The 19,543-nt window shown below is 49.8% G+C and overlaps 5 protein-coding genes across 5 annotated transcripts; 3 read left to right on the forward strand and 2 right to left on the reverse strand.

Moving 5' to 3' along the window:
- Window positions 1–379: 379 nt before the first annotated feature.
- Window positions 380–2,146, forward strand: VFPPC_13835 (major facilitator superfamily domain-containing protein; the record flags this gene model as incomplete). Its single annotated transcript, XM_018291607.1, has 2 exons — window positions 380–1,431; window positions 1,489–2,146. The coding sequence occupies 2 exons, from the start codon at window positions 380–382 to the stop codon at window positions 2,144–2,146; spliced, it is 1,710 nt and encodes a 569-aa protein (XP_018141400.1).
- Window positions 2,147–2,780: 634 nt separating this feature from the next.
- Window positions 2,781–4,259, forward strand: VFPPC_05425 (CAIB/BAIF family enzyme; the record flags this gene model as incomplete). The annotated part of the gene is made up of 1 exon (XM_018284624.1): window positions 2,781–4,259. The coding sequence occupies one exon, from the start codon at window positions 2,781–2,783 to the stop codon at window positions 4,257–4,259; it is 1,479 nt and encodes a 492-aa protein (XP_018141401.1).
- A 484-nt stretch (window positions 4,260–4,743) lies between these two features.
- On the reverse strand, window positions 4,744–7,139 carry VFPPC_05426 (acetolactate synthase, mitochondrial precursor; the record flags this gene model as incomplete). The annotated part of the gene is made up of 3 exons (XM_022428458.1): window positions 4,744–6,557; window positions 6,638–6,879; window positions 6,982–7,139. The coding sequence occupies 3 exons, from the start codon at window positions 7,137–7,139 to the stop codon at window positions 4,744–4,746; spliced, it is 2,214 nt and encodes a 737-aa protein (XP_022284255.1).
- A 3,435-nt stretch (window positions 7,140–10,574) lies between these two features.
- On the reverse strand, window positions 10,575–12,449 carry VFPPC_13836 (zinc finger domain-containing protein; the record flags this gene model as incomplete). The annotated part of the gene is made up of 2 exons (XM_018291608.1): window positions 10,575–12,217; window positions 12,290–12,449. 2 exons carry the CDS (start codon window positions 12,447–12,449, stop codon window positions 10,575–10,577), a joined length of 1,803 nt encoding a protein of 600 aa, XP_018141404.1.
- Window positions 12,450–17,989: 5,540 nt separating this feature from the next.
- On the forward strand, window positions 17,990–19,221 carry VFPPC_05430 (aldehyde reductase protein; the record flags this gene model as incomplete). The annotated part of the gene is made up of 4 exons (XM_018284627.1): window positions 17,990–18,242; window positions 18,337–18,693; window positions 18,748–18,870; window positions 18,923–19,221. The coding sequence occupies 4 exons, from the start codon at window positions 17,990–17,992 to the stop codon at window positions 19,219–19,221; spliced, it is 1,032 nt and encodes a 343-aa protein (XP_018141407.1).
- Window positions 19,222–19,543: the final 322 nt, after the last annotated feature.

Raw genomic sequence — 19,543 nt, forward strand, 5'->3', positions numbered from 1 at the left:
ACAATGGACCGCCATGTTAGTGATGTTCTGTGAACGCCCGTGAATTTTCTTTTCCTTTCTTCATTGTTGATAGCCATTGCATAACTGGATGTAATGTATTGCCCTGATTGGGAGGAAACTGATTTATAAGACTCTGCTTGCTAAGCTTGTCTTCTGGATCGGGCAGCCAAGACGCAGTTTGTGCCTGTATTTCGTTTACTAAGCTATCTTGGGTGTGAAGTTGTCGAGTTTTCCTTCCTCTTTACCTCTGACTCAATTTTAGTGGTCCATTTGTGGATTTCCTCGCCTGGTTATATAAAATCGTCAACAGAGTCAAGGCTCTGTTCCGGACACCGTCTCGTTCATGTATACGTGACACTTTTCATCGTGGCCAACAAACATGACCACCGCAACGGAGACACAGTCGGTCAACACGGCGCCTCCCGCGTACGATGCCAACGATGCCTCGGAAAAGGGAAATGGAAATGGCAATGCGCCAGGCTACGACAGCAGCTTGCCCGAATACATGGACCAAGCTACCATTGAGCGACTGGGCCGCCAACGCCCCGAAACACTATCCAACTGGTTCACGGAGTCGTTCTTCGTCTTTACAATCGTCATGTCCATGATGATGAGCGAGTACTTTATCGGTGGTTTTAACATTGTGCTGCCGCCTATCGCGGATGCCCTCAAGATTCCTCCCTCGTCACGGACGTGGCCTGCCGGAGTGACGAACTTGACTACCGCTGCTCTGTTACAGCCCTTCGCTCGACTGTGCGACTTGTACGGAGGGAGAATCGTCTTTCTTTCCGGCCACATGTGGCTTCTTACGTGGTCTCTTGTCAGTGGCTTCAGCAGCAGTACCAACATGCTGATTGTTTGTCGTGCCATGCAGGGTATTGGCTCAGCGGCCTTTTTGCCCGCTGGTCTGGCTATTCTTAGTCAGACGTATCGACCTGGTCCTCGGAAGAACTTTGTCTTTGCCATCTACGGAGCCTTTGCTTGTATTGGGTTCTACTTTGGAATCTTTGTGGGTGCCGTGACGGCGGAGTATCTCGACTGGCGGTGGTACTTTTGGGTGGGCACAATTGTTGGACTCATCATTGGGATTTCGGGGTCGCTCAGCATCCCGAGGAACTTGGGGGATGTGAATCCAGATGCAAAGATGGATTGGCTTGGCGTGTTCACCATTGTTCCGGGTGTGGTTCTCGTCGTCTTTGCGTTTACTGATGGCGGCCAAGCCCCGAATGGATGGAAGACGCCGTACATTTATGTCACGTTGATCGTGGGTGTTCTCTTCCTTGCTGCGGCGGTGTATGTGCAGGGTTGGGTTTCGTCTCAACCTTTACTGCCTCCGGATTTGTTCAGGGCCAAGTATATGAAGAGATTGATGACAGCGTTGTTCCTCTCGTATGGTGTGTTTGGGCTGTACCTCTTCTACGCCAGTTTCTAGTACGTTTCCTCGTCTTCATTTTGTTACAGTAGCAACAACAGCTAACCGTATTCTAGCATCGAAACCGTCATGCACACAAAGCCAATCCTCACTGCCGCTTGGTTCACACCCCTGGCTGTCGGTGGCATGATATTAGCCATTGTCGGAGGCCTCGTGCTGCACATCATTTCGAACAAGATCCTCATGATAATCTCTTGCTTGGGCTTCATCCTGTCCGTCCTTTTGTTCGCACTCATTCCCGATCCAGCGACCTCGGGCAAAACCACCAGCTTCATCTACTGGGCATACATCTTCCCAGCCATGATTGCCGGCACCATCGGCGTTGACATCACGTTCAATGTCACCAACGTCTTCATCACAACGGCGATGCCTCGTCGTCACCAAGCAGCGGCAGGCGGCATGATCAACAGCCTATTGTATCTCGGAATCGCATTCTGGCTCGGTGTCGGAGAATTGGCCATCTCGGCGACGGTTCAAAGCAAGGGTGGCCACGATAAGGTCGACTCTCGTACGCAGTACCAGATTGGTTTCTGGACGGGTCTCGGCTTGGCTGTCGCATCGTTGTGTCTGGTACTTACTATCAAGATGGGGTCCGCGGAGGCGAGTATGACGGCAGATGAGAAGGCCGAGATGGAATCGAGATTGCAGTCGCGGCAGCAATCACAGCTGCAATTACAAGAGCAGGAGCAGCAACCAGCGCAACAACAATCATGAGTGATGAAGGGGTCGAAATTCGTTGCATTTTCACATTTACACTTGGAATTTTTGCTATCACATACAGTTGTGTACACGCGGGCGTTTAACCTTGGATTTACGGCATTGCATGGCGAGAATTACGGGCGGGGATTAAGATAATGACGAGTATGGTGAGCCTCTTCAAGCGGACATATACTGTATGAATAAATTATAATATTTATGACGATAAAAAAGAATGTATTCACTTCAATTTATTCCCAAATGTGACTGGCGCTTCATGTTCATGTATAAGCCGAGCCCCGAGGCCGACGCCTTGCGGTCGGGTAGACGGAACATTTGAAGTCACTCCTCATCGCTTATTCCCGCTTTGGCTCGCTCCTCTCCAGCAACTTCACCATCCCATCCCATACAACAAGGCCACCATGTGATGACTAGCTTACGAATTGTACACCAACTGTTGCCCTTCTTTATCTCGCCGACGTCGGCTGTACACCAGGGCTAATAGTAATCATCAACCGAGGTTCAGTTCGACACTCATACTCATAATCCCCTACGTCGTCTCTCACCAACAACCTCACCAACACCATGGTAAACTAGACTCAAGCAAACACTCCATTCTTCACGCAAACTCAACACCCCAATTCAGTACATCATGTCCACAGAACACGCCCTACCAAACCGCCGATCCTTCACCACCAAACACATCATCCACGACATATGGCTCTCCACAAACCTCCCCCCCGAAGCGCTCACATCTCTGTCCCTCCCCGGCGCAGACACCCCATCCCTCCCGTCATCTTTCAAAATCAGCTCCCTCGCACAAGCATCAATTGCGCTGTCCGCCCTGGCCGCACGCCTCGTCCGCTCTACAAGAGTCACCCTCAATCCTTACCCAACTGTTCGTGTTCCAGTCCACAACGCAGCAGTGGAATTCAAATCCAACAGTCTATATACTTTACAACGAAACGATACACCAATCCCGCCATTTTCGTATAATCCCATAGGGGGGTTGCACAAGGCGTCAGATGGGTACGTGCGCATTCATGACGTGTTTCCGAATCATATACAAGGGACGTTGAAACTCCTCGGGCTGCCTGGGGATGCGGGCAGAGACGATGTAGCGAGGGAAGTTGCAAAGCGGAAGAAGGTCGATTTGGAGGAGGAGGGAACAGAGCGTGGGAACGTGGCAATTTATGCGCTGAGGTCGTATGAGGAGTGGGATGCGCTGCCGCAATCTGCTGCTATTCACGGGAGTCCGATTCTACTGAAACGAGTTAACGGAGGGGATCCGGCACGCAAACCAATGGCTCCTCTTGGAGAGGATAGCAAGAAGTGTCTCTCTGGGTTGAGAGTCGTGGAACTTACGAGGGTTATTGCTGGTCCGGTATCAGGCAAGACGCTTGCTGCTCATGGCGCAGATGTCCTTTGGGTGACGTCGCCGAATCTACCGGCAGTACCATTCCTAGATATCGACTTGAGTCGAGGAAAGCGAAATGTTCATCTCGATATCCGCAACCCGCAGGACAAGCATCGCCTGCTGGAATTACTCAAGACGTGTGACGTGTTCATCCAGGGCTACAGGCCGCAGAGTCTGGCATCGTACGGACTATCGCCAGAGGACCTCGTCAAGATCAACCCCAATATTATATGCGCCAACATGTCGGCATTTGGTCCTGCTGGCCCATGGTCTCACAGGAGAGGGTTCGACAGTCTTGTACAGGCCGCTTCGGGGATGAACGTGTCAGAAGCAGAGCATGCTGGGCAGGGTGAACCATCCAAGGTGCTGCCGTGCCAGGCTCTAGATCATGCAAGTGGGTATCTGCTCGCGACGGGCATCATGGCGGCTGTGTATCATCGTGCTGTGCACGGGGGAGCGTGGGAGGTTGATGTGTCGCTTGCTGGGACGATGAAGTACCTGCGCAGCTTGGGACAGTATCCTGGTGCAACGGGGTTTGCAGCAGAGGACTATGTCAAGGGCCAGAATGTTCCTGAGGACATGTTGGCGACGACGGAGACGGCATGGGGGACTTTGACTGCTGTGAAACATAGTGCTGAAATTGAGGGCTGTGATGTGGGCTGGCATTTGATGCCGTGTCCGGCAGAAGAAAACTCACCAACTTGGGTTTCATGAGTAGCTGATACGATTACGAGTTTATACGTACATCTTCACGTTTCAAGATTCAAGAGCCGCCGTGTTCATCTGTGAGGGGTGTCGTCGTGATGTTGGATCCTCCATCACCATCATATGCACGAGGAATGCCACATAACAAGATCCACGGACATGGTATGTTACTTGTAAAGTTCTCGTCATAACTCCTATTGTCTCGTTCGTGAACGAACGTGCACATGCTACATACATCTGGCGGCCGCACAACCTCACGCCAGTAGCTCTCCAACTTTTGTTTTTCGCGGGATGACTCATCCCCGACACGAGCGTCCAAGGTCGTGTCAAAATTGCAGGAAGAAACTCCGCCAGTGATCAATAAATGATGGTAATCAAACAGGGAAGATTAAAAAAAAAGACACAATTACGATCGGTATATGCTTGAGATCATCTTCGTTCGATGCTCGAGCCATTCCAGTCAATGACATTCCCCAGCCCCGACAACACGGACCTAACCATGCAGACCGCAAGTTCTTTGTCGCATCAGTTCTCGTCGCTGCTTATCTTTCTCTGTAACAAACTTCATTAGTATCCTCGTATTTTCAAAGGCTCCAATGTAGGTCAGGTACTCACCACCATCAAAGACGAGGAATTCATGCAAGGCAGAGCCGGCGGGCACCATGGGCAAAACAGGCACCTTCTTGTCCGTAACAACTTCCAAAAGAGCAGGGCCATCGGTGTCAATCAGCCATTTGAGAGCCTCGGTAGTCTCGGCGGGGTCAATCAGGCGGCGTGACTGAACACGCATCGATTCAGCCAGCTTCATGAAGTCGGGGTTGACCTGGTGGGTGTGGGCATATCGATCCTCATAAAAGAGATTCTGCCATTGGGTAACCATACCCTGTTCCTCGTTATTCAAGACGATAACCTTGACACCAATGTTGAACTGAGCAGCAGTAGCCAGTTCAGTCAGAGTCATGCCAAAAGAAGCGTCACCGTCAATGTCAATAACGAGGGCATCAGGTTGGGCGACCTTGGCACCAATAGCAGCAGGCAAACCGTAGCCCATAGTTCCCAGACCACCAGACGTGATCATCGTGCGAGGGTGTCTCCATCGGAAATGCTGAGCGGTCCACATCTGATGCTGACCGACACCGGTGGCAATGTATGTCTTGTGCTTGCGGTCAGCCGTCAGGTTGCTCAGCTCCTCAATGAGGGTCTGAGGCTTAATGAGACCGTTGTCCACCGATCTGTCGTAGTGGGACAGAGGCCACTTCTTCTTCCACTCCCTAATCTTGTCAAACCAAACCTTGCGATCTTCCATAGATCGAGGCTGGACCTCGGGCAAGAGAAGCTTCATGCTAGCTGCCACGTCGCCTTCAATAGCCTCAGTAGCTTGAACAACCTTGTTGATATTCTTGGGCATGATCTCGAAGTGAACGATACCGCCACGTTTTTGCGCCGCAGCTGCCTTGGCTCCGGGAGCAAACTTGGCAATGTTTCCAGTAACACGATCGTCAAAACGACCTCCCAGGGCAATGATCAGATCAGCCTCCTGCATGGCCATGTTGGCATAGGCAGAACCATGCATACCAAGCATATGCAGAGCCTTTTCGTCAAGCTCATCAAAGCCGCCCAGGCCGTGGAGGGTAGTGGTAACAGGAATAGAGCATTTCTCGGACAATTCCTTCAGGAGCTCGGGGCCATTCTCCGATTGAATGATACCCTGGCCGGCGTAAATCACAGGTTGCTTGGCAATATTAACAAGCTCAGCGACGCGCTTGATAGAAGCCGACAGCTGCTTCTGGCTGTGCTCCATGGCGGCTCGGGATGCAGCGCTGGGCAGAGACGGGAGAGCGGTTTCGGTAGGAATGGCTTTTCTTAGAATACCAGCGGTGACATCCTTAGGCAAATCGACAAGGACAGGGCCAGGGCGGCCAGATGTGGCGATCTCGAAAGCTTCATTGATTCGGCGTGGCAGTTCGGCAACGTTCTTAACCATGACATTCCACTTGGTACAGGCGCGGGAGATACCAACAACATCAGCTTCTTGGAAGGCATCGCTTCCAATGGCAGTAGTAGGAACCTGACCACAAAAGACTACCAGAGGAGTTCCATCCGAGAGGGCATCCTGCATCGGCGTGATAACATTAGTGGCACCAGGTCCAGACGTTACGAGGACGACACCGGGTTTGCCAGAAGCTCTAGCATAGCCTTCGGCCATGTGACCGGCACCTTGTTCATGTCTAGGCAGAATGAAGTCGAAGTGTTTTGAGTTATAGATGGCATCGAAGACGGGCAAGATAGCACCACCGGGGTATCCAACTGTACAGAGTGGCGTGACTCATGTTAGCCAAAGATGTTCAATCGTGAAGCGGCCAGTCTGAAGTGATATATGAACATACAAATGTGCTTAACACCCTGTCTTAACATCATCTCGTGGAAAATTTCACCTCCTGTCTTGCCAATAAATCTGTTGTAAAAATCGTAAGCCCCTGTCCGAGCGTCTCGACATTGTGCGCCAACAGCAACAATTGCGGGTTGTACATACGACTCATCCATGTCATTTTTGGGTTGGTTCGCCAATGGCTGAACATGACTTTGATCGTCTCCATTGAAGGCAGGGCTCGGCACGGCGCGCACGCGACTGTTGACGGTGGAAAAGTCGTCGTGGTCAGCTCAAACAGTTCAATGCAAGATCTGGCCGATGCCGGCGGGGCAAGCATGACGGCCACGAGAGGACACTTACGGTGCAGAAGATGTGGCTGCGGCAGCGGTCGCTTGATTTCTTTGACCAGAAGGAACCTGTTTTGAGGCCTTGATAGCAGCGGGAGAGGTCGTGGAGGTAAATGATCGTGTTTGGCTCAAGGCTCTCAAGGCCTTTGAGGCCTGGCGACTTCGGAGCATCGCGACTTCGGTGGAGAGCAGCTCGAAGCTCTAGTCAGGGCGAGTGAAAGGGAAATGGAGTCGAGCCCGGAAAATCACTGCTTACCCAGCTCAGATATCTGAGAGGGATGGAAAAACCACGTAAGAAAGGGTATTTCACAGCAGGAAATATGTTGGAGCAAAACTTGGGACGGAATGGCAGTTCCTGGATGGCGAAGTAGAGTCGATGGTGGGAAAGAAAAAAATGTGGGAGGCAAACGAGAAGAACTAGTACACAGCCAGACTGGACGAGCTCCAGTTCCAGTTTGCGAAGAAGTCTGGTGGCACTGGGTGGTGGGAGATGCAGCGAATGAGCTTGAGCGCTAACTGAGTCACCCAGTCAAAATCTAACCACACCGGACAATGTCCAGAGGGACTGGAGCGCGGGTCTGTCTGTATGGCAGGCTTTGAATAGGCGGTCGGGTGCTGGAAATGCGACGATCGGCCAGAGGGAAGCGATGGGGCAGCCTGGCGTGGGTGGGGTTCAATGTTAATGATCAGAGACCCCTAAAATACCAGACTGAAGTTCTTCGGTTCTGAGTGCCTGACAGGAATTGATCAATCGGTGCCGGTCCAGTCGAGTCCACGGCCCCATTGCCGCGGCAGCCAAACATAAATGTACCAAGAACCAGATCTCAAGAATCATGGACAATCTCAAGGCGTCCTACCTAGATGATTCATAATTGCGCGCAATCGGAGCCACAGAAACACCAACATCTCCAGGCTAATTTACAAGCTTCATTCACCCACCGATCTCGAACAACCGGCTTGCACATGTCCCTGCGTGCCAATGCTTCCCCGTACCTTTCAGTGGTACCCCGGCGCCCGGCCACCACTGGGCTGCCAGTCACAATCACAAGCCAACACACCATCATTTCCTCGCTTGTGCCGAACAAGGACAAGACATGAAGCTAGAGGGTCAAGGTGGGCAAACAGCCGGACACGCGGGGTTCATGGAGGCTATTTGATCCGGTGGGTTTCATGGTTGGTTATTGTGCCATGCAGGTGGCAAAGTCGGTTACACCGATGATTCAACACTCGACTTTCAATGTGCAGCCGGGTATTTGTTTGATGCTCGTTTTTACAAGCACCACAGCATCCCAATACGTTCATGCTAGCTCCCTTGACTCAGGACTATCATCTACAATTCAATTTGCTCTTGGATTGGACGACGATTATTTTCTCGGCTATGTTGAAATCTCACTCACTGCATAAGCATGCATTGTAATGCAGCACCAAGCAAAAAATGCCAGCTGCAATTTGATATTCACACCGGCGACCAGCCGGCTGTTCGAACGGCGGACATGATCCGCCCCACATAACCACCCACCACAGCCAACCAGCGTCATCCTATTTCGCCCTGCATCTTGCGTGATAGCAGGGCCATGCCAATTGACCCATCTAACTTCTCACCTGTCTGCAACATGCCAAAGGTGTCAAGAAGCATGAGGGCGCAAAAACATACCTGGAACCATGGATCGTATTTTCGGCCAGGTGCATGCCTGCTTCCCCTCATTTTGGCCCAAATCATCTGAGGCATCGTATGCAATAGTCAGCCTGGCGTAATGCTGCATACACGCAGTGCGACCTCACTCTCTTTTGACTCTGTCGTTATATTACAAAAGTCGGAGTTTGTAGGTCTTCGGCATTTACATTATCAAGAACAACCAATGATACACCGATGTTATAGTAAGGCCTTGAGTTCAATTTAGAACCGCTCTATTGTGGCATTAAGACCCAAAGTGGCTGTGACATCCCAACCGCGACGAGGCCTATCTCACACAAACAACACATCGTAAACTGTTCTTGGCACTCAGTCAATGACTATCGGTCCAAGTCCACCCTCCTTTACCATTAAAATCATAGGGCTTATTTGTCGCAACAAACCTCAATATTACCAACCGGGAACTTGATCCAATGTCCCATGAAGTCGAGTCAACATTGGTTGCGGTCTCGGCCGCTTTATGACCCACTTTGGCTGCGATTTCGGGCTTGGATGGACACACCAGACACATGCAGAGTCTTGCGGCTTGCTCATTTCTCCAGATCTGCATCCAAGAATGCTTAGTGCTGGATGCCATTTCGTGCCCCACCAGACATATAGGATCAGATCAAATTGGCCTTGAACCCTGTTGAGCAGACGCAAAGCAAACATGTCACGTAAGACTTCAAACGTTGACTGTTGGAAGGTTAAACCAGATGTTTAGTCAGACTCAACGATACTATCCCCTTCAAGGTGTGGAAGCTTCCTCAGAGGTAATCTACCCACAAGATCCGGGAAACTCCCAGGCGCAATCCTGTTCTGGGATTTTGGATGCTCTTCCTATGTGCAGAATTCGATAGGTGAGAGCTGCATCAATCTGCAAAATGTGCCTATTGGGTCAACTGCGTGAAAGATATTTCTAAGGAGCATTCACACGCTAAGATGATAGCTTTGGAAATACCTCAGGCACCAATGTCTGCATCGATCTGTTGCCGTACACATCGAGTATTGCAAATGTTGCCTTGTTTTGAGGTTTGGATGCTCAAAATTAGCGGTCAGCTCGACACCAAAGTTCACATGTTAAGGACCACAAGCAAAACATTAAGTTTATATCGTAAAAAAGTCATATATTGAGACCAAGGTGGCTTTTCTAATGCTATCCCTCATGTAAATTGTATTGACATACCCTCCCTCGCCTGTGCCTCATACCATGCAAACCATTACTGATCGCGTTTCATTCGCGCTATAAAAGGATCATACAATGATCCTATCCATTGACCTCAGCCACCATTGAAATGTAATTCCATCCGTCTACCTCATCCTACGCCTGCTTCAAATGGTATCATCGCTATATTGCTAGCGCGCATGTCTCGCGTTTAGGTCCACGACCGAGCGATTATGATGGTATCTCAAAAATCGAATGAAAAGACTAACAAAAAGGAAATTGCAAAAAGGCGAAACAAGTAATACAGTGCGTAGATAAAGGTGAAACAAAGGAAATATGTTGAAGCATGCAGATGGCGATGGTTCAACATAAGGACAGTTATTAAGTATATATGCTTTTGTTCGGTTTCTCGGGACAAAATCACGTCATGTTGGGTATGTGGGATTGTGGTGCTGATAAATAAGTTGTATGAAGATAAGGTTGAGAAAATGTTCAGGTGTATAAAGCAGAAAACCGTATTAACCGACGTTGCCGTAGGTTGGATTCGAAAGCGTCATTGATTAGAGTGTAGAGAATAATCCAATTATAAATGTATGGTTGTAATCAGGGGGTCGAATTTGTGGGTGTTTGGCAAGTGTACCAGCGCTGCCGAAAGTATCCCAACGTCTTTTTTGTGTATCATTGGCTCATTTTTTTTCATGAGATACAATGTTCCAGGAGACAAGCACCAAGGCTCAAAGATCCCACTGGAGGGCATACATTCCATTCCCTACATGCCCAGCATTGTAGGTACCATCTCTGGAGGAATGCTTTCATGGGGAGTTGCCTTTTTGGCTGGTCGAAGGCTTTCCATGCTCACTACCCGGCTCCAAGAAGCTGGTCGCTTGTGGGGTACCGGGGTTGCTGGCCGAACCGTGGATGTTTGACTTGCATTCATCTGATAGTCATAGAGCCCGTGTGGAACCCCGTGTGGAACGCCGACTGGTGCCGGGTACGGGTCAAAAGATTCCATAGTGCACCAAGATTGGTGAGGATTTTGTTCCATCTGCATGGCATACATCATCGGGCCATCAACGGGCGTGTTGATTTGCTTCGGCAAGCCTTGTTGGACTTCGGGTGCAAATTTCGGCGCATCGACGGGCCACACAGATTCGCTCGGGATCGGGAACGGTGTTCCAGGATGAGGACCACTCTGTAAATCGTCGCCCATGACCGTGTCCGGGGTACCTTCAGAGCCCCCTACAGGCGCACTTGTAACACTCACAGCCGAGCTGGTGGGTGTGCTGTTTGGGCCCATCACGCTACCAGGAGTCGGGGGACGTGATACTCGTTTGCCTTGGCGACTGGGCAATCTGAATACAGAATGGGATATGCTCGACCGACTTCTCGTAGTGGTTAGGGTCGAAGATGTGTCGTCGTCAAGCTTTGGGCTTCCTGCGTTTGCGATATTGTGTCCAGGAGAGTTAATGAGGCACTGGCTTCGGTAAGGGAGTTGAAAGTACATGTCGATCTCTCCAGGTGGTGGTGTGGCCGGGGAGGTGAAAGGAGCAGTGCCAAGGATAAACGCCAAGCGGACCAAGTTGGAGATGTCATTGCCAAGATGCCGACATTCGAGCATCCGTTTGAGATCTCCTGATGATCGTGGCCTCCAATGCAATTGCTGTCGCTTTTCCTTGGGCCAAATACAAGTCTTCCAAATAGATTTGACATCTGGCTGTCGCATCAAGTTCTGAATCTGTACTTTATATTCCCAGTCTTTGACATCAAATCCTTCCTCGAAGTGCTTGGCGATGTGTTCGAAGTGCTTGTCCCGGGTTGATGAGGCGTCTTCCGCTGACTGTGCTTGAAACAAACGGTCCTTACAGGCGGCAAAGCCACACGAAAAGACAAGCTGAGTACAAAGTTCTGAACGTGCCGTGCTGTTAGGTAAAGCCTTCATTCTGTGAGCCTCTTTGGCGTGAGTACTGTAGGCCCTTTCAGTGGAAAAAGTCAAGTGGCAACCTTTGGTGCGGCAGATCCAGACCACATCGGCGCCGTGAAAATTGTGCAGATGCTTCTTGAAGTCGCTTTTGCGTCCAAACCCCACGGGGCTGTTATCAAGGAAGCACATGGGACATTGATACTTCTTTGATGTAGGAGGCACGAGGCGGGGAGACGGGTGCGAGGTCATGTCATTTGGTGGCAACGGGACCGGGTCAGCGGCAGGGGAATCTAACCAAGACCGTTCGCTGATTTTGCTAGGTTCCGGATCATGCATCGATTGGACATCATGAGACAGCTCTGGCCAGGTGTATTGGGTATGGATTGAAGCGTCGTCCGACCTGCAGTGAGACACGTCCGACCCAGTCCATGCCAAAGATGGTGCACTTATGCTGCTGAGCAGTGTGCTTGCAGAGAATGTCGAGGCCCCCGCTATTGTGAGTTAGTTTATGTAGAAAGCATGAAGGTTTAGCAGCCTCTGGCTCAGATGATGTGCCAACTTACAAGACGATGGTGAGCCTGTCAAAGCGCAGAGCAGGCTGGGAATCCCATATCGCTGGACCAGTCTCAAAAGTTGCTGTTGGTCTTCATCTGTCAATGCCCGCACATTGGGGTCGTCTTGTGCCTGGTGTGGTTGAGGTGGTTGATTCTGGTAGGGGAACATGGTGACACTTTGTGACGGCCAGAAGCCTCCGAATCCAAAATCACTCGGACAAAAGTTTGTCAAAGCTCAACGCCAAGTAATTAGTTCTTATCGACAACGTGAAAACTTGCCCTCCTGATACCATCAATGTTGGCGTTCCTGTGTGTTGTCAAGCCCAGTGCTCCCTACCAGCCAAAGCCTTCGCTTGGCTTTGTCTCTCTGGCCACGCGCACGCGCGCAAAGGCGCGATGAATGAGGTAGGAGGGTGAAACTTTCAGAGAGATTGGCGGACGGCGATCTTGAGGTCTTGCCTAAAGCACAAGAAGATACAGCGGCGGACGCAAATCGGCGGCTGGCCAAAGAGACGGTATATTAGAGACTGTTCCGCACGGGCGCAGGATTGAGCTTCTTCAACGCTCTGTTGCTTGATGCGTCAACAATGCTTCAATCTATTCCCGGAGACGAATATTTCGGAGAGCTGCTTTGTTCATGAAAATACAGAAATCGGTTCGAAACATGGATGTGAAGAGCAAAAGGAAAGAGTGAACCAAAAATGGGATGAAAGGTAGAGAAGCCGGGGCATTGGGCTTCTAGAAGATCTCGGAGAAGGCTCACGTTTCCTGCAGGGCAACATGAGATATAACCCAGTTGGCCAGCCCATCCATCAATCGACATGCAACAAGCTCAGACAAGCCCGGCGGGGACCCTCATTCTTCTTCTTCGCACTCCACCCAGCCAAAGGATCCCCCCCTTGAAAGCTGGCTTTGGTCTTTTTTCGTCTCTTTTGGCTTGGGTGTGTTGACGAACGTGTCGACTCGGGGTCATCATAAATCGTGGGCGGCATGGGATCCTGGTCGCAGACCAACAACAGACCAACAGGGGCGGCCGTTTCAGGAACGGCGTCATTTCTCACCGCAGTCTCAACGCATTCTGAAACGCCTTGGTTGCAGACAAACCCCATGTCGCGACATCCGCTATGCTCAATGGGTGCAAAGCTGTTGATTGCAAAAGCGGCCCCCATTTGCCAGAGTCAAGCCAGCGTCTTGCATGGTCCTGGACAAGTTTGCCAAATTGGTCCTGGCTGTCTCCGTCTGGAGTCGCCGATGGCCAACCACGAGGCGTCTCGGGTCGTCGTATGACCATGTTGGACTGGCTGCTGTAAAATTAGGTGTGTGCCATCCTTGTCGATCCCACCCCTGCACCAATTGAGAGAGCGAGCCCAACGTTGGGTGGCTGTCTGTCCAAAGTTCTTTGGGTCAAATTGAACATTGAAGAAGGGGGGGACTGCTTTTCCCCCTGGCAAGGCTGGCCGGTTTGTGCTTCTGCCGTTTTTCTAGAAAAATGAGGAGCAGACAGGACGGGGGGGCAACGGGAGTGACGGTCGATGAGACCCATCATGGCGCGTGAATGACGAGAGCAGAAGTGGCGTCCGTACCCAGCACGACTAATGATAAGTTTCGTGGTGTCTTGGAAGCATAATTGATGCACCGTTGCTGGCTTGGCTTTTTGATTGTGTTGGAAAGGCATGGTTTGATTGTTTCCTCATTGCTAGCCCCCAAGGTGGTGAGAGAAGGCAGGAGGAAAAGGAGGCGTGTCCCATTGAAGGGCGCACTCCGTATTCCATACTCTGCAATCCACAGACAAATCAAATCAGGCGGCCAGGCACGCATTGAATTTTAACTTTGCCAGAGCCATCCATCCATCCATCCATACATTTACCTTGACATTTATCTTGACGCCAACCATTTCCGCTGCGCCAGTTCATTCCTAGGGTAAATTGGAAGAATAGTTTCAAATTACCACCAAGCCATTTCATCTGGGGATTGACCGATGATGTCCACCTAGGCACCATATTGAACAGGCAGCTCAGCCTCAGCCCAGTCCTGAAGCGTGTGGCACAAATAGATCAAACCCGGACGGCATGCACACTTCGATCCACTAGCTAATTATGCCTAGGTTTAGCTGGATGGACAAGAAACTCTAGAATTACGAGCAATGAAAAGGGGACATGATGTGATTGGTCGTATATCGTAGCATCGTGTCCTTCGTCAACGTCGCAGCTGTGGCAGAGGTAGTTGGCGTGCTGTCGTTAGCGGTGTGGTAGTGTACCTGAGTGATTGGCTGAATCTGAGCCTTATTGCTCTTGGTGTCGTTTAAATTTCACATCATGTTGTCTTCTCCTTTTCACTGTCAGTCTTGAGATTACTATCCTGACCAAAAGGCTGTCTTGCGTCGGGCACTGGGCAAGGTGTCGGGCGGTGTGTTGTTTTGTCGCCACCGGATACAATTCAGCATCCGGAAACGCTAGTTCAACACGTAGACAATATCACATCAACACATAATTGGTTTCATTACGATGGCATCATACAAAAATTCCGGGGTGTAAATGAAGCTGACCAGACAGCATCAGGGTCCAGAGAGCTCCCGTTTAATGAAATCCAAAAATGCGTGAGAGAGCAGTTGGCCCACCAGGTGCAAACGAACCATCCGCCCTACAGGGATGGGAGGCGTCACCGAAGACAAAACTCCTTTCTAGTTCGGTGGATGGCGCGCTAATGTTATGAATTACCCACAGACTGTAATGACATCGGCTCCGGCAAATCCTGATGTGAGTGACTGTGTGTGATGAGCATGCTTGGGGAAATGACGTCGAGACACCTTCGAAGGTTGGCTGTGCACTGTTGCTTGCTCCGGAACATTGAATGGAACCTACTCCGTAGAGTGGCCAGACAATATTTCAGATATCGGAACAGCCGGAAGAGCTCCATGTCAACTTGCGGATAATAAAAAGGAGGATACAAGAAGAGAAGGCATGGAAGCTTGCGTGGCAGGAAATCTGGTATTTTGCCAATTGGGAGCTGGTGCCTTCCGAGGTCTGGTTGGCTGCGCACCATGTTCAGCTTCTTGCATCAGGCTGCACACTTTCCTAAAGTACAACAGACAATACATAACGCAAATGCTTTCAAATGTTACCAAATCAAATCGTCTTGTTTTCTCGGAAGGAAGCAACAGTTCTCGAGACACTTGAGACGGCCCGGTGGCCAATGCAACATGAAGCAAGGACCAGACTGTTCCTTCCTTCCCGGCCAGCCGACATGGATTAGATGGGTAGAGTGAACGTGCACGGGAGGATTTGATGACCTTGAAATTTTGTAAACCCGGTCCTCCTACGGAGTTTGCGTATTCAATACGGACACGGCGCAGCAGATGCATTCATTTACGTACAACGCTCCTATTGAAGAGTATAAGTCTCCCGTAAGACAAGGCATATTCGATATGCAGCACACAACGCACGCTGTGGATGAGAATTACCCAGGTCCCACCCCACACAACCAGGTCGCGATGAGAGATGTGACAGACATCTGCAACCACAACCACGTCGCCCATACTTTTCAAAGCAGCTCACCACAAATCAACATCATGCTTACGATGGCGTAGCCTTCTGAATGTCGTCAAAATGCAGTTCCCCGTGTCTTCTAGGACTCCCACAAGAACTATCCTTGTGACACATCGGCAACGCCGTCTTCATCAGCCACGGTGGTTCAGAATCTGCAGGGGTGCATGACAGGCGACAGGGTTGAAGAGTGCGTTTATCTTGGGAATCGTTATTCTCTCTGCAAGTCCCTCGTCCTGTATTGGTATTGACATTGACATATGATGTCCTGTTTAGCGCCAATCCTGCATCCTGGTTCAATAAAGGCCATTTGGCCTCCAAGCGCCTTTGTTCCTTCTTGTATGCCAGACCCGTCACGACCAACAAGCTGAGCGCTCTTCCGCTCTCTAGCGGATTAAGTTGGTCGCTTGCATATCACGACTCAATCTGATTTAAGCACCCTGGCTCGCAATTTGCCAAGCCAAAACCTGCGTTGTCGTGGGAGAAGGAACATGTCAACTTGCAACAACTTCAAAAATTTGCCAGGGCTGTTAATGCAAAGATGTATCACCTGGCTGAGTGTTAGGTGTTTTGTTGTATTCCGTGTCGACGACCACAAAGAGAATTGTATTTGACGTTATCGTTGTCGTCGTCTCTGGTATTCGGTCGCCAATACCAGGATCGGACACTCTGGATCCAAGCTTGAGACGCATGCTATCGAAGTCACAGGGGTTTATAAAACATAGTTCACGGGGGCTATGCTTGAATCCAAGCGACTTGAGGACGATCAGTTCCTCTGACTGATGTTGCTGTTGTCATTGTTGTTGTCGTTGGTGTCAATTGTACCTGCATTGTTTCGTCTCATGCAGAGCGCGAAATCCTGCAGCGCATCAAACCGGAACAAGGTCCCCATTGAGCATGGCATGCAGTCCGATACATAATGTCAAGCCATTCGATGAACCCAGCTGTTGCTCTCGACATTCTGATGATCCAATCGCTTCGCTGAACTGGCATTCCATCAAGTGCCTGATTCACTCCTGTGCCGCGTGGCGTTCACACCCATTTTCGAGAAGCTCTTCGTTCGCCAGGCTTGACGAGTGAGCGAAAAGACAACTTCGCGTGTATGCTCGGACTGCCGTGTGTCCGTGGTTCTATTGCATGTGTCATTAGTTGGCCCTGCATGTCTCAATAAACGTTGCATGCCACCACACTTATTCGTTCCGTGCCTCCCACACACCTGTTGCTTCGATCACCTACTGGAGCATGCGGAGTTGACAACCAACTCAAAAAGGACAGCTCCCTCGCGCCCAAGCGACTTGATGTGGTGGAGGACGAAAGAATCGCCGCGTCCTGGCCGCCAATAAGAGGCGATGATTGCTTGATGTTCATTGGGAACATCCAAGACACGGCTTGATGAGACGAACGGCCACGAGTGGTCAAGACAATGCCGACACACGTGGTTATGTAATGAATTGACACTAAAACGAAATGTCAATGCGTTGTTACTGCTGTAACATTTGACATTTATGATTTAGATTGAACGTTGCAAAGGATCTTGTGGTTGCGAATATGTCACCGACTAAATGCCGACTTTGGTCTAGGGTGGCTGGCCAACGGCCTCGCAAAGACTTGTGAGATTCTTGGCCTGTATTTGGCAAATCGCATTGGGCATCTGCTTTTCATCAATCATTTCCCCCTTTTGCTGTTCTTCATTCTGGCTTTGTAGGTGCATGTGGTGCTTGCACTTTTCATTCTCAACCTCGAATTGACCCCGCCAGTTGCGATCTGTTCATTGCTTCCAATGTAGCGAATGACAACAACACATGACGCACAAAACCAACATCCAGAGCAACTATCTTGACATAACGCTTAAAACAATCTGCTCCGCGATCCACTATAAATCCATGGATTAGATAACCATATATATATGTTTAACATATCAAGAGCAATATTTACCGCTTATTCAGGTTGGACAATTAAACCAGCCTCAACATAGGCCACATGATTAGAAATACCACATGCGAAGAAAACACAGCCGTAGTTATGTTAAACGTAAGGAATGCCCTATATAAGTGTTGCATCATTCAAAGATATCGGCAAGATGGCATCTGAACTGAAGATTCCAATCAACGACTACGCAAGATCTAAACATCCTGTACGATAAAGCCTCAATACCACTACGAAAATCATGTTTGCGTCTGAAAGCCCCGTACTGCAGCCTGGCTGTAAGATTCTTGTAACCGGAGCAAGTGGTTTTGTCGGTAGCCATGTGGCAGATCAACTCCTCAGTGCCGGGTATAAGGTCCGAGGAACAACGAGAGACACTGCTAAGAACGCATGGCTGGTGACCCTGTTTGAGACAAGATACGGAGTCGGAAGCTTTGAATTGGTTTCGGTGCCGAATCTAGCACTAGATGAAGCCCTTGATGCTGTACTTGAAGGTATGTTGGCCCAAGACTGTCCTAGTTCACCCAAAAACGTTGCCGACTCGACGAAATGTATTGGGAAGAATACCGCCATTAACTGTATGATTAGATATCTCAGGAGTAGTCCATGCTGCCTCCGACATGACCTTTGACTCTGATCCAAACAAAGTCATCCCGCCCATGATACTCGCCACCGTCACCTTGGCGAAAGCTGCTGCGAAACGTCCTAACATCAAACGATTTGTTTTCACGTCATCTTGTGCAGCTGCTGCAAGTCCAGTTCCTGGAGTCTGGCGCTGGATCGGAAAAGATTCGTGGAATGACGAAGCAATTGCTCAAGCTTGGGCTCCTCCACCTTATAGCCCTGAGCGTGGATTTTCCGTTTATGCAGCCAGCAAGACGCAATGCGAGAGAGAACTATGGCGATGGTACCAAGAATCATCGCCTGGCTTTGTCCTAAACACGGGTATTTGAGGACCTTTTCTCCTTGCTAGTTCGCCATGGCTGACAAATTTTGCAGTTTTACCAAGTATGAATATGGGATTGAGTCTGGATCCCGCGAATCAAGGCCACCCATCAACTTCTGGGCTGATTGAAGCGGTTTATAAAGGATACATTGAAGCGACGAATGGCGCTGCACAGTGTGAGTTGACTAGTATTGAGACAGGTGCTCGGATACTGACTTTCAATCATAGACTTCTACGTTGATGTACAGGATAATGCCCGCTTACATGTGGCAGCTCTACTTCATCCTCAGATCAAGGATGAGCGTATCTTCGCATACGCCGCGCCGTACACGTGGAGAGATGTACAGACGAAACTGTCCGAGTTGTATCCAAACAAGTCATTCGTTCCCGAAATTGAGCCATCCAAGTTGGAAAGAAGCCACATAGAGCTGGCTGAGAAGGCGGAAGTCTTGCTGAAGGAGATGGGCCGGGAAGGGTGGACTAGCTTGGAAGAGACCTTGTTGGCAAACACTCGAGATTTGGCTTGAAACATAGGAGGGACTCGATGCTGGTTTAATTACTCCAAGGACATGAACCTTGACCAAAATTTATCTTTCAACTCTCCCAGTTTTCCTTTAGCATTTTTGGGAGCGGAACGTACGCTGTATTCTCACACGCGCGTCCAATATTTAAAAGCAAAGTGTAACGGCCTTCGTGGAATACAATATATATATAGCAAAGAATGCGCTTTCAGCCTGTGGTAAACACTAACGCATCTCAATATGTGTTTGGAAACAATGCGATATACGATAGCTTTTGCAGGTTTAACCACTGTATATACTTTTCTATTGGCTTACTTGTGCCAAATGC

The sequence above is a fragment of the Pochonia chlamydosporia genome, chromosome 5, assembly GCF_001653235.2.
Source record: "Pochonia chlamydosporia 170 chromosome 5, whole genome shotgun sequence".
Classification (NCBI taxonomy): Eukaryota; Fungi; Ascomycota; class Sordariomycetes; order Hypocreales; family Clavicipitaceae; genus Pochonia; species Pochonia chlamydosporia.